At 44.0% G+C, this 14453-nt stretch overlaps 1 protein-coding gene across 1 annotated transcript; it reads right to left on the minus strand.

Annotated features, from left to right (window-relative positions):
* Positions 1–220: 220 nt before the first annotated feature.
* Positions 221–2220, minus strand: CARTPT (CART prepropeptide). Its single transcript, XM_045848215.1, has 3 exons — positions 2036–2220; positions 1575–1658; positions 221–749 (listed from the first exon to the last, which is right to left on the minus strand). Exons 1-3 carry the CDS (start codon positions 2192–2194, stop codon positions 642–644), a joined length of 351 nt encoding a protein of 116 aa, XP_045704171.1. The 5' UTR covers positions 2195–2220; the 3' UTR covers positions 221–641.
* Between the last annotated feature and the right edge of the window lie 12233 nt (positions 2221–14453).

Below are 14453 nucleotides of genomic sequence, written 5' to 3' on the forward strand. Positions count from 1 at the left end.
CACACACACAAACACCACTGTAATCCAAGAAAAACAGAGCGTACAAAAGCTTGTGTGACGAACTTCTAATTAATGACTAAACTCCTTGGAGTCAAGGTGCTGTTCTCCCAATAGAGTGCTATTTTTGAAATATTTCTCTCTGAAAACAACTGCATGATTAATCCAACCATTCCTATTTAAAATTACTTATGTAGAAACAACAAAGCACTTTGTGCAATTATTAAAAACACTTTATTATGTGTAAGTCATACATGCTTCAATTTGAAATGCTCGGGGTGATTTATTTTTCACATTGTGATGTCACCTACCCAACATTTACTAGACCTAATTTACATCCTGCCATGCCACATAAGAAAATACAATTTCAAAGCAAAGTTCCCCCACTTTACGCATAGATACACAAGAGTTTGTCAGACAAATAAAATAAGAAAAAGAATACTTTTGCACACATGTCAACACCATACAAGGCATTATCCCTCATAAAGTAACATCTAGTGTGTTCTTTGATTTGAAAACAGCGGGAAAGGAGCCCCTTCGTCCTCAGAGGGGAACGGAAACGTGGTTGATACAGCCCAGCGCAGGGGATGAAGGTCTTCGAGGGGGAGAGGGGAGGTGGGGACTGATGGAGCAGGGTGGACGCCTCATAAGCACTTCAGAAGGAAGGAATTGCAGGAGGTTCCTCGGGGACAGTCGCACAGCTTCCCGATTCTCGCTCCTTTTCTCACTGCGCACTTCTCGCCAGCGTCACACTGCAAACAGCACAACCTGTGGTCTCCGGCATGTGCAAACCCAGGCGCCCAAAGAGCACATCTCTCCATCTACACAATTTTTGCCTCTTGGGAGAGACGGATGGACCCAACACCATCCCCAGAGGTCTAAGGACAGTCAGGCCTAAAATGTTACAGAGCTTTGTGCTTATAATTTCAGTGAGAGAACATAAAAAAAAAATTTAATTATTGAGCCCCTCCTCCTTTCTTCTACCTTTGGCAGAGGGTGGGGGGTGGTCTACATTTCTGGGTCCTTTCATTGCTCATCCAAAAGAAAAAAAAAATCAGCCAGACCTTTTATCTAAGAAATAAACAAGAGATCTATATTTTCTCATAATCCCTGCCCCCTGTTTTCCACCCCCTCATCCCAAGAAGGAAGATTTAAGAATGTGTGTGTGTTTGTTCTCCATGGAAGGTGACAAGCCCTGGTTAAGAATTTTGACCCTAGAACTTATATCAAAACCCGACTGTGCTTCAGAGGAAAACTGGAAGAGCAAGAACTGAGTAGATTTGAGGAGTCTTCCAACTGAGAGAATTCTTGGTGAGGTGAAAAAGCTCATCTTCAGGGAATGTTCCTGTTTTCACAGAGCCAAGAGCTGGCTCCTGGCACATGCTGTTCGATCCTCTGAAATCCTTAGAGACAAGGGCAAAAGCTGGTAGGGGAAACAAAGGGGGAGGGGCACAGAACTCTGCAAACCCATTTCCTGAATTATTTAGCCACATCCTAGGGAGAAGGCATGTGTAAGATTCAAGGTGGTATATTTTCTCTTGCAAAAACACGGGAAGGGGGTGCCCCCAAAGCCTTACCATGGGGACTTGCCCATACTTCTTCTCATAGATGGGAATGCGTTTATTCTTGAGCTTCTTCAGGACTTCCTGCAGCGCTTCGATCTGCAACACACCGCCCCCCGGAGCCCGAAGTTGCCGCCTTGGCTGCGAGCCCAGCCCAGGTGCGTTATAAGGAGCCCCAGAACCACACACACTCCTCCCTGGGATGCTCCAGGGGTGGAACCTAAGCCAGCCGTCCCGGGTACTGACAGCAGGACCCAGAGCCGCGGAGGCTCCTGTAGCTCAGAGGAGCTGGAACAAGAGATTTGCTCTACAGGCTGCCCGAGAGCCCGAGGGCTCGAGACAGTCTTGACTTTGCGCTCATCTCCCCGGGCTCTGCCTGACTTCAGGAATGGGGGTGGGAAGGAGGGAAGAGAGGAGGTACAAAGAAAGGGACTGCGCGGCAGCCCAGGGGAGTCTGGGGCGTGGGGGATACCGACCAGCTCCTTCTCATGGGAGGCATCCTCCACGGCAGAGTAGATGTCCAGGGCTCGGGGCTGGAGCTCGGTGTCCTCCTGGGCACGGGCGCCCAGCAGAGGTAGCAGCAACAGTAGGGCGGCACCCAGGAGGGGCAGCAGCCGAAAGCGGGGGCTCTCCATGGTGCTGAAACTCGGCGCTGCTGAGGCACCCCGCGCTCCCGCCTTTTATACCCAGCCAGAGCCCGGGTGCAGGGAAGAGGGAGGGGGCAAGGAAGGAAGGGGGTGTGGAGGAGGGTCCAGGTCAACCGTCTGTAGGCAGCGATCCGCTACCGCTTGACGTCAATGCCCGCTGGGCTCCAGGCTCCTGGGGAACGAGGCTCTGTGCACAGATGGGCAAGAGCACGGAGGCCAGGTACCCTGCGCCCCTAAATGTTGTCAGCCCCGCAGTAAAGGACGCTCCCCGAGGGGTCTGAGCTGAAGTAGAGGGGTTAGAGGTGAGGGATGCGGAGCAGGAGGGCTAGGAAATGGAAAATGCCTTTTAGGTAAGGCATAGGCAAAACAGTATCCCCCCCACCCATCTCCTAGCAGCAGCGGCAGCAGCCCAGTCCACCTCACCAGCCCAGCCTTGACTCGCCCCAGCCCCATATGTGGCCGCAAGAAGCGGGTGTTGACTTCAGGCAGGCATGTTCACTGAGCACATTACTAGGCACGCCGTGGGATAGGAGAGGCAAACATAGTACACACAAGAAAGAGAAATTGTAGCCTTCCCCAGGATGGCTTCTTCAATGGAAGCTGTGCGGTAACAATGAGAAAAGAGGAGAAACAGACTAGCCGTGATTCAGGGTTGGTGTGGCGAGTGCTGAGAGCCAGACTCTGGTTCCAGTCCTGTCTCCACACTCACAAGTTGTGTGACTTCAGGCAAAATAAAGAACTTCTCTGAGCCTCACCTTTTTTTTTTAATACACATCTGAGGATATGCTTATTGATTTTAGAGAGAAAGGAAGGAAGAGGGAGGGAGAGAGAGAGAGAGAGAAACATCAATTACTTGCCTCCCATATGCCCCCCACCAGGGATCAAACCTGCAACAGGGTATGTGACGTGGCCAAGAATCAAACCCCAAACCTTTAGGTGTGCAGGACAACACTCCAACCCACTGAGCAACCTGGCCAGGGATCACTTGTTTCTTTTGTAAAACTAGAATTTAAGAAGATGTGCCTCACAAAGTTATCTGGAGATGGAATGAAAGAGTAGGCATGTAAAACCCCTGACCCTTAGCACCAAAGCACTAAGCACTAAGTCTTCCTACCGCCCCTCTTAAACTTCGAGGCTGCCCAGGAAAGTGCCTGTGTGCATTATCTCAGCCTTTCCTTAGAGCACACTCAGCCATCCTCAAAAGCCCTCCAATCCACTATCCATTTCTAATATCCAAGGAAGAGAATAAAATAAAGGGGTAAAAAAAAATGCAGCCTCCTGATTATGGAAATCAGAAGCCAGTGGTAAGCCTGGTCCTCAGTGACTTGTGAAGAGACTGTATTTAAGAGGTTGGGGTCCTTACATCTTGAATACAAATGAAAGTTTCTGTAAGAGAGGAGCTGTTTTCCCACTTAGACCTAGAGGCTTATCGCACCAGTCTGCCCACCTGGCTTCTTTTACCACAGCCTGATCCTCAAACTGATCCTCAGTCCATCCACTCTTCTCCATCCCCATTACTACCTCCCCAAACCCGGATAGCTTCTCCAGTCGACTTCTTGCCTTCCCCCAACTTCCACCCCATATCCCCTTGCCTTCCTCTAATCCATAACTCACCACCAGCCAGGGTATTTTTCCCCTTAAAATGCAACAGTAGTTTTGCATATTATTAAGTACTGAATCTAAATTCCTTATCCTGATTTACAAAGTACTAAATGATTTGTATTCCTCTCCAAGCTCACGCCCTACCACTCTGCCCCATGCCCCTCCACTCCATCCTCACTCACCTGCTTTCTGGTTCTCTAATAAGCCGAGGTCATTCCCATTTTGAGGCCTTTGCACTTACATGGAAAGGTCTTCCTGCATCTCCAAATGGCTGACTGCCTCTAGTCATATAAATCTCAGTTTAAATGACCCTGACCACTCAATCCAAAGTATCCACCAATTTATCCTCCCACATACTTATTGCTTAGTAGATAATGTGGTTCATTGGGATAGTCAATACATAATATGTGTCTGGATATTTAATTCATCGAGTATTAAATTGTTACTCAAGTGCACACAGGGAAGCAATTCAAGAAGTAATATCTCTTCTGATGAACTGCACACTTATTAACAAAATATTTTCCTTTGGGATAAATCCAGTTTGAAAATTTAATACCTTCCCCAGACTTCCACACATACTGTTTGATTCTACACAAAACTTCAGTGGCAGCGCATTTCACTCTTTAAACTTTATAGAGAGACACATTGACACTCACTGCAAAAATCATTTCCAGTGACCTTAAAAATGTTCTCAGCTTCAGATTTTAACCCATCCTTTTGTAATACTGTTTTTCAAATTTTGTTCTACCCAGACACAAGTAATAGCTTTCCCTCTGTGCCCCTTCCATTGGAAAAGTAGAATAGCATTGGCCTTTGGGCTAGCATATTGCTCAAATGTCAGACTACTTTGTTATCCATCCCTCCCCTCAACCAAGTCTTGTTCCACAGTAAAACTGTTTCAGTTTCACAGACTTCTGAAGTACTCGTATTTAAGATTTTTTCTCTCATGCTCACTGTGCTTTTCTCCAAGTTAAAAGTCATTCAGCTCTCTTTGGTACACATTTGTAATCTCTCAAGTGGCACACTTTTCATTTCTACATTGTCTGCTTTCCACACTCCTTGCCTCCAGAAGAGGGATTAATTTCCATCAACATTCATTTTCTGTTTACCAGTTTTCAATCCATAGCCTTCCTAAGGAACTGGTGTCACTCTGTTCTGACTAAACACCTTTATCACTATCTGGAAGGAAATAGTCTGCAATAAAGGACACCTGGTGTTGATGTTCGGGGGGGAGGAGGGTGTTGTAGATATAGTGGGAAAGAATACAAGCTTTACAGGCAGTGTCTGAAAGAGTAAAATAGTGAAAATTAGACAAAGCTTTCTCTTAATTGTTTGAAGCTTTCAGTTAAAAGGCTTTTCATTTCAAGTTTTTAAATTTTAAGATATTCTGAATGTCCAGTGTATTCGTAGCACCGCTGCGTACTATGAAGATTGCCAAGATAATCAAGACACCGTTCTTACCCTTGATCTTTGCCCTGGTCATGCTCACAAATACCTAGAGTGCAACAACTCAGTGAGGTGAGGGTCCTAGCAGAGAAAGAGAAGCCCAGAGGAGTCAGAAATGAACTCCCTCTTGAGAGGAGCAGCTTCATGGAAAAAAAATGGTGTATGAGCTGCTGGATCTTAGAGACTGGGTAGAATTTCAACAATAGCAAACCCATTTGGGGGCCATGGGCTCAAGCAGGCAGTGGTAGGTGGAGCCACACAGACAGGGGCATCTGGAGGAACACTGAAGTGTCTGGGTGAGGGAGAGTAAGGTACATGAGAATGTGAGGGGGAGACGTGTAATGGAAAACAAGACTAGAAAGGAGCAGTAGAGCCAAAAAGGAAAGGCCGAACAGCAATGGGTAGATCCGAATTCAGATCCAATGAAAGGAAGTAGGAGCACAGGTGAACCCAAAGGATTCAATTTTTCAAATACACTAAAAGCAAGCTTTTTCATTCTTATATTTATTGAAGTGACGTTGGTTACTAAAATTACATAGGTTTCAGGTGTACAGTTCTATAGTACATCATCTGTATGTTGCATTGTGTGTTCACAAACCCAAGTTAAGTCCCCTTCTGTCACCATTTATCCCCCTTTTATCTTCTACCCCCCCTTTCCCTCTGGTAATCATCACACTGTTGTCTGTGCCTATGACTTTTTTTTTAACTCAATCCCTTCACCTTTTTCACTCAGTCCCCCAACTCCCTTCCCCTCTGAGATGTGTCAATCTGTTCTCTGTATCTATGAGTGTTTCTATTTTGCTTGTTAGTTCAGTTTGTTCATTAGATTCTACATATAAGTGAGATCATATAGTACTTGTCTTTTGCTGACTGTCTTGTTTCACTTAGCATAATACTCTCCAGGTCCATTCAAGATGTTGCAAAAGGTAAAATTTCATTCTTTTTATGACTCTGTAGTATTCCACTGTGTAAATGTACCACAGCTATTTTACTCATCTACTGATAGGCACTTGGACTGCTTCCAGATCTTGGCCATTATAAATAATACTGCAATGAACATAAGGGTGTTTATGTTCTTTGAAATTTGTGTTTTGTGTTTATTTGGATATATTACCAGAAGTGAAATTGGTGGGTCATAAGACAGTTCCATTTTTAGTTTTTTGAGAAAATTCCATACTGCTTTTCACAGTGGCTGCACAGGTCTGCATTCCCACCAACAGTGCATGAGGGTTCTCTTTTCTCCACATCCTTGCCAATACTTGTTTACTGATTTATTGATGATAGTTATTCTGACATGTGTGAGGTGATATTTCATTGTGATTTTAATTTGCATTTCTCTGATGATTAGTGACATTGAGCATCTTTTGATATGTCTACTGATCATCTGCATGTCCTCTTTGGAGAAGTGTCTATTCAGATCCTTTGCCCATTTTTAATTGGGTTATTTGGGGGATTTTTGGTGTTGGATTGTATGAATTCTTAATAAATTTTGGATATTAACCCCTTATCAGATGTATCATTGGAAAATATAATCTCCAATTCTGTGGGTTGTCTTTTCATTTTGTTGATGGTTTCCTTTGCTATGCAAAAATTTTAGTTTGATGTCATCCCATATATTTATTTTTTTGTTTCCCTTACCCAAGGAGATATATGAGAAAAAAATATTGCTATGAGAAATTTCTGAGATTTTAATGCCTGTTTTTTTTCTAGGATTTTTAAAGTTTTTGAGTCTAACATTTAAGTCTTTAATCCATTTTGAGTTTATCCATGTGTATGGTGTAAAAAGATGGTCTAGTTTCATTTTTTTTTGCATGTACCTGTTATATTTTTCCAACATCACTGATTGAATAGACTATCTTTACCCCATTTATGTTCTTGTCTCCTCTGTCAAATATTAATTAAGCATAAAGTCATGGGTTTATTTCTGGGCTCTCTATTCTGTTCCATTGATCTATATACCTGTTTTTATTCCAGTACCATGCTGTTTTGATTATTGTGGCCTTGTAGTTTAGTTTGATATCAGGTAGCATGATTCCTCCAAGTTTTTTCTTCTTTCTCAAGATTTCTGTGGCTATTCAGGGTCTTTTGTGGTTTCATATACATTTTTGGAATATTTGTTCTAGTTCTGTAAAACACATCATGGGTATCTTGTTAGGAACTGAACTGAATCTATGAAAAGTAGCCTATGTCAGATACAATGGGATGTCACTGATGAAGAGAGACTTGCCTCAGTACAAAGAAACCTTTTCCTAGTTTCTTTTGGCCAGCACACCTGGAGTGCAGCAGCAGGAGTAGCACACCTGACCCACACTCCCTATGCCACATCTACTCCATATTCTCCTCTAAACTTTTTGGATCCAGATATCCTAAAATTATAGGAAGTGTAGGATCAGCACTAAGGCAGCTAAAAATGATTCCCCAAGAGATGAACTATACGCCTTAACAGACAGTAATTTTAATCTTTCAATGGCAGTTCATTCCCTACAGTTTCAAGTTAATTTCTCAGCATGGTGTCAGAGTTTTTCATAGTTCAGTCCTGACTCATATTTCCAATCTTGTTTTCTTCTGTTCCCAACCAGTCATGTCAATTACCTTACATTTTATTTTTTAAGTTTATCATACTTATTTCTTAATTTTGCACTGAATTAGAGAAATAGACTAGATTATGCTGTCCTAACAAACAACATCAAAATCTCAGTGACTTGGAAAAAACACTTCTTTTTCACTCATGTCACATATGCCTCAAGGATTGATGGAGTATTATGTACGTCATGGTCACTCAGGGGCCCAGATTGACTGAACAGCCACCATATCTGATATTGATGGTTGTGTTCTAGAGAGGGAGAAGCACTCTGGACAGTGTTGAACATGCTCTTAACAACTTTGGCCCAGAAGTGATACTTCACATTTACTTGCAACTCATTAGCTTGACCTAGTGATAAGATTCAAAAATTAAAGAGATTTAAGAAGCACACTGTTTCCATGTACCTAGAATGCATTAATGACTATCACATTCACTCTGCATGTTTGTCCATGACCTTCCCTGTGAAGCACACCATGAATGTCTAAAAAGCTTGTGCTTCAAAACACATCCCCTGCTCCACCATGTTTGCCTTTCCCTTGTTTCCATAAAGCCTCATATTTTTAAATACCTAACATGGATTACCTCATATTGTCTGATATCTATCTTACTTGCTAGACAAGATCCTTGAAGGCAGAGAATATATCCAATCACTTCTCTATTTTCAGTATTCAGTTTGGTGCCTGGTGCGCAGAGGTGTAAGAGTAAGTTAGTTGCTATGAAATAAAGATAATATTTAGACATTAACTAGGAGACTACTTAATAAAGTATACAATCTGTTACAGAAGAGATTCATCAAGCAGCTTAAAATCACAGCCAATTTAAAATAAATTAACTAATTAAATTAAAATTTTAAAAAAGAACAAAAAAGCACTACCAATTTGCTATCTAGAAACCCCATTATCGCACTTGTATCAGAGGGAAACGTGCTAGAGAGGGGTAAAATTGTTTCACAAGTAGTTAGTTTCAGAAATAGGATTTCTGGGGCACAGACAATGGCCTCTCTCAACAGTTTCTGGGACAACTAAGGGCATTTCAGTTGCAAAATGGAAAATTTTTTTCAAATGCAAAGCTTGTGTCACTAGGAAGCCTGTCTCCACACTCCTATTACACACTTCCACTCCACTGTTTTTCCCTCACACTCTCTACAGTGCAATATGGAGAGCAAACTGGGGCAGGATCGCATCTGAAAAATCTTGGGAAATTTAAAACCTCTCCCTGAGCATCAATCTCCAGATTATAGACATGACAAAGTGACTCCCTCACTGGGCGGTTTGGCTCAGAAGGCATCTAACATCACTTTGAAAACCACAATTCTGGGACTCTCTCATGCCTCCTTCAGAACTCATCAAAGTGAAGTCTATTCCTTTTGGCATAAACTCTAACCTCAGGAGAAACAGAATACCATCTGGCATGCTCCAAAGAGGCAGGGCCTGAGGGCAGACATATATTTTATAGGAAGAAGGATCCTCCACGAGTCTCTCCTTTACTTTTTAGGTGATCTGCAGCCCTGACATTTCTCTACCATGTGCCAGCAATTTAATCTGGTTCTGGTTTTAACAACAGATCCGTCACATTGACTTGGCTTACCAGTTAAGTCAGGCCTGCCTTTCCTCTCTGCAAGCTAGACGTACTGACACTCAGTCTCTGCACTCACTTCCCATCAAATTGGCTCTCTAAAGCCAGCCTGGCAAGGCCTCTGAGATGGATGGGTAGCAACCATTCCTTAAGCTTCTCCAGCATTTGCAGGAAGTCCACAGGGACTGCGCTTATTGCTCAGGAAGGTGAGATTAGAGTGGACTTTGAGAAGACTGAAACCCACAGCACAGCAGGCTTGCCCAAGGTCATGTGTCAAGTTTTCCTCTCCTATTAAACTGACTGCTGGGAGACAGTTGTTTGGAAACCCAGTTTAACTTCATGAACAGGAGTATAGATGAAGGAGGCTCTTATGTTTAAGTACAAAAGAAGCTTTAAGAGCTTAGGGAAGGCAATCTAGTCTGAAGAGGAATGTCACAATGCGTGTCTTAAAGCTTCATTTGCCAGAGAGTCACTGGTTTAGAGAGACCTTAAGGAGGTAACTATGGAGATTTTTAGGATGCCAAAAAAAAATCAACTTCTCTCAGTGCTCCATATTCTCTTAATTTTCACATTTTTCTAGAAAATAATAGTTATTCCACTATACTCTCATCTTAGACAGGCTCTGGGACCGCCACACCCATTTAGCTGGGGATGTAAGCTAGTCATTCTTTTCTGTATATTACAGCCATCTGTGGCTACCACTCCCCCTGACCCACTGGACAATGGTTTACGGTGCACTGTGTTACTATTCACAAATATTTAGTGCTCCTCCCTGGAGGAGGATTATACTTTGGGCCCTGGTCAACAACAATGTGGCCACATGATTCGCTTTGGCCAGTAAAATACAGGCAAAAGTATAATGTGTTGTTTTCACAGGGAAGCTTTAAAAACCAGTGCATACTTTGCCCTGCTCTCTTTTTCCTTTTTCATGATGATTGGCAGTGTTCCAGATATAGGTAGCTCTGTCAGCCTGGGCTATAGAGGTTTCTGGAGGGAAGGAAATGTTGAGCTCAACTATGGCTAGCCTTTAGTGGACGTATAGTGTGAGGAAAGAATAACTTTTTGTGGAAGTAAGCCACTTTTGGGATCATTTGTTACTGCAGCATAATTTAGCTCAATATGACCATCAGGGAAATAGACTACCATGTCCATGAACCCATCTCACAGACAATATCAGTTAAATATTGCAGCATAACAAATTACCCCAACATGTATTGGCCTAAAACAATGTGTCTTTATTGCATCATCATTTCTGTGGGTCAGGAATCCAGGCATGGCTTAGCTAGATCCTCTGCTTCAGGGTCTTTCGTGGCACTGCAATCAAGGAGTCAGCCTAGGGTCTCTCCGAAGACTGCAATCACAAGGGGCTGACTGGGGCTGCAGTCCTTTCAAGGTTCAGCTGAGGCAGGATCCCCCTTCAAGGTAACTCAGTGATGCTTAGTAAAATATGTTTTCCCACAGGCTATTGGGCAGAGGCCTCAGTCACTTGCTGGCTCTTGACCAGAGGCTGCCCTCCATCCTTCCAGGTGACCCTGCCCAGCAGGGCAAGCGTGGAGAAGCACTGAGTGAGAATGCTGGCAAAACCAGAGCCAGGCTCTTCTGGCCTATCCCAGAAGTGGCATCCCATCATATGGGCGTATTCACTGCATCTTGTCCACACTGCGGGCAGGGGACTGTGTAATGGCATGAATATCAGGATTTGGGTTTGCTGGAAACTATATTAGAAATGTCTACTACACTTATCCTCTCAAAAATAAATAAAATTGAGTCAACATCATGGTATAGGAAACTAACTTGAGGGTGAGGTAAGAAGAACTGTGGAATTTCCTAACTGGGACTCTAAAACCCAGAAATATCATTCCCCTTGCCTAGGATACACAGAAGGAAAGCCAGAACTAAAGTTTCGATCAGTGCTATTTCCACTAGATAGAAATTAGTGAAGGATTAAATAGAAATATAAGACAAACTGCATTCAGTGGAAACAGAACCTAGCTCATCAGTTGTTAGTTGAATTGTCAGACAAATCATCCAGACAATGAATGAACTGGAAGTGCAGAGAAGGAAAGCTCTTTAGGTTGGGGCAGTCGAAAGGCAGGTCATGATATGAGCTAGGCTTTCAAGGGCGGATTTGTTTGAGCAGAGAAGAGGGGCAAACTCTTCTGGGCAAGGGGCCGGCCAAGCCGAGGCCTCCCCAGGCAGCGCATTGGAATGTGACTCTCCTCCCCTCCATCTCCACTCCTCAGGTGACATTTTTCAAACAGGCACATTGTGCATCAGAGGTGAGGCCAGAGAGAGAGACCCTTCAATTTACCTTTAGGGAAGTGGTTCCCAGCCTGGTGTGTAAGTATCAGGATCAACTGGAAATTTGTGCTCGCCAAATCACATATGCTTATCTTCCACCCCCCAGACACTGGAGTACAGAATCTCTGTGGAGGAGGGCAGTCTAGCTCAAGCCATTGGAAAAAGTTGCCCCAAGTGACTCGAACATAACCTGACTGATACAACCCCGTGGATGAGGTGCACTGCTTAGGGGATCTTTGCATCATCTAGTGAGCTGTCAGGGAGCACGCTTTGCCCTCCAGGATCTACCAGGCCAAGTCTTTCCAGGATCCCTCCTCCTAAATGCCCTTCCCTCCTAAAATGTGAATAGCTCAATAGCTGACCCGGTACGGATGGATGAAGTTAAGTCACTCGTAGTTCACTGTGCATCTTCATTGTCCCCTCTTTTTAGAGGTCATGAACATACCCCAGGGGGCTTTCCCAGAGTACCTAACATACAGACATAAGCCCCCCAAATAGTAAGAACTAAATAAAACTTTATACCCACATTGAGCGAATACTGTGTTCTCAGTGCCATAGGTGATAAAACTGACCATTTAAGTAACTCGATTCAGGTCCCCAGGCAGGCGGGAAGTTGGATCCAGATCCTTTGAAAACCTGGTGTTTTCTTGTTGATATTGCCCTTCCATGTTATTTTATCAACTTTATTATTTCTTGTAAAAGAAGCTAAGATAAAGAGAGTAGAAAATAAAACTCAAATTCTAAAATAATTTTTAAAGATTGTAAAAGACATCCCCTAATGGTCAGGATCCCCCTCGCTCCTTGAAAAACCAATCATCTTCATCGAAAACTGCAGAAATGTCAGGTCATGTCTCCAAGTGCCAGCCCTGACCTTCCAGATGTGAAATGGGACCCTGTGTTGAGACAGAGACTGTGAATTTTTGACCTAGACCCACCTTGTTGCTCTATTAGAGACCTCCTGGGTAGAACGTGAAGACCCTGGGGGCCTTTTGGCTGATGGAAGAGCCAAGGTCTCACCCTGTACCGACACAAACCTACCACATCCGACCGATGACCAGAGGCTCTGAGGAGCCACAGTGACGAGCGTTTGTGGTGCTTCTGCCCAGATGCAAATGTCATCGTCTGCCTTTTGCACGCTTGACCGGGGAGCTCTGTCTGAAGACATCACTGGTGGGCACAGCCTTTGCCCTGCGCCCCACAGGGGAGTTGGAGTTGAACTAAACTGCAGCTTTGCCCACAGCAGTCATCAGATTCCCAGAGACAGCTCTCCCAGTGTTTGCTAATGAAATTTCTCCTCAGGGGACGAAAAAGACTTCGCAGAAAGCTGTCAAGTTGGTTTTATTATTATATTTTCTTTCTGAAGCAAGGGTGCACGTAAAAGCAAGCAGCCTCTAAATGTCATTACCTGTTTCCTAAGAATCTTAACATTGGCCATAAAACAGTATTGATGTTCAAGCATGTCAAAGGAAAGCTTTGAAATAATTCTTTGTTCCTTTCTTGTCCAGTCTCTTTCTCCAGAATTGTGTAAAAACAGGTACTGGCACCAGAGGTGTGGTCAAAGGCCCAGTTACTCCTGCATAAGTAGGATGAGGTGAGTAGAGCTGCCCAAGAGGTGCAGGGAGGCAGACGGAAACAGCAGTTTTGCATGCAGGATGTTATTAGCCCATTTCTCTTGACACAGGGATCCCAGGCTGGAGTGCTAATTATAGGCAAGCCCTAAGCAGAGGTTCCTGAACGGGCTGCAGATTTGAAGGACCTGAGAACTTTTCAAACAATATCCACCACACAACCCAGATTCAAATGGCCAGCAAGGGTCCTTTAAAAGCTCCCCTGGTAGAAGCGAGAATTATCTCCCTCTTTCAATGATCAGTATGGCCCTCTGGTGCCTACCCACTGGACTGGGCACTCGGCTATGTTAGCTTTGTTCTGGCCGAGGGGCTGCAAACTCAGACATGCACGGGGACCTGCAAACACGGTAAGGCACAAAGAGGGCTAGGTTACAAGGCAACAGACAGTGGTAGAGATTCTGGGTTTTCAACAGGAGATGGAAATTTGGATTTGTACGTGAAACTCAATTTTAAAATGTTGACAACTGATTGAAAACAAAACCCTTTGAGAGTGCACAAGGCAGCAGCCCTGGTTCTCACATTATTTCCTACATGGGTCCTCAAACAAAATGGATATCCCTTTCTCTCTGGGATGAACTAGAAAATCGAGGAAAGAGAAAGCACATCTGCAGAGCTTGATTATGTGAACTGGTAAACACTGGTCCCCAGTAGCTGGGGGGTGGACAGGTCTCAGTTATAGTCAGTTTCTTTAACTGACATTCAACAGGACTGTGGCTGCAAAGAAGGCACAGGGATATCCCCTAACCAAGATGGGTGACACTGACCCTAAGAGGTGTCACCAGGACTTAAACAAGAATGTGTCTATGGGCCCAGAACTTAGAGGAAACCCAATAAAAACAGGGAGGGGAATGCCCTGGCTGGTGTGGCTGAGTAGATTGAGTGCCAGCCTGCAAACCAAAGGATCACCAGTTTGATTTCCAGTCAGAGCACCTGCCTGGGTTGTGAGCCAGGTCCCCAGTAGGGGGAGCACAAGAGGCAACCACACATTACTTTTTCTCTCCCTCTCTTTCTCCCTCCCTTCCCCTCTCTCAAAAAGTTAATAAAATATTTTTAAAAAGAAAAATAAATATGCATATTTTAAGAAATAAGAAGGGGCCCTGGCTGGCGTGGC

Source organism: Phyllostomus hastatus, unplaced genomic scaffold (assembly GCF_019186645.2).
Source record: "Phyllostomus hastatus isolate PE091 unplaced genomic scaffold, TTU_PhHast_1.1 phas_contig_58, whole genome shotgun sequence".
Taxonomy (NCBI): Eukaryota; Metazoa; Chordata; class Mammalia; order Chiroptera; family Phyllostomidae; genus Phyllostomus; species Phyllostomus hastatus.

Bases quoted from the DNA above. Each gene is read 5' to 3' on its own strand.
- CARTPT (XM_045848215.1), bottom strand. From the start codon at position 2,194: ATGGAGAGCCCCCGCTTTCGGCTGCTGCCCCTCCTGGGTGCCGCCCTA. The intron at 1,659-2,035 runs GTCGGTATCCCC...GGTGTGTTGCAG, and splicing joins CCTCCCATGAGAAGGAGCTG to ATCGAAGCGCTGCAGGAAGT. The intron at 750-1,574 runs GTAAGGCTTTGG...TGCTGTTTGCAG, and splicing joins AGTATGGGCAAGTCCCCATG to TGTGACGCTGGCGAGAAGTG.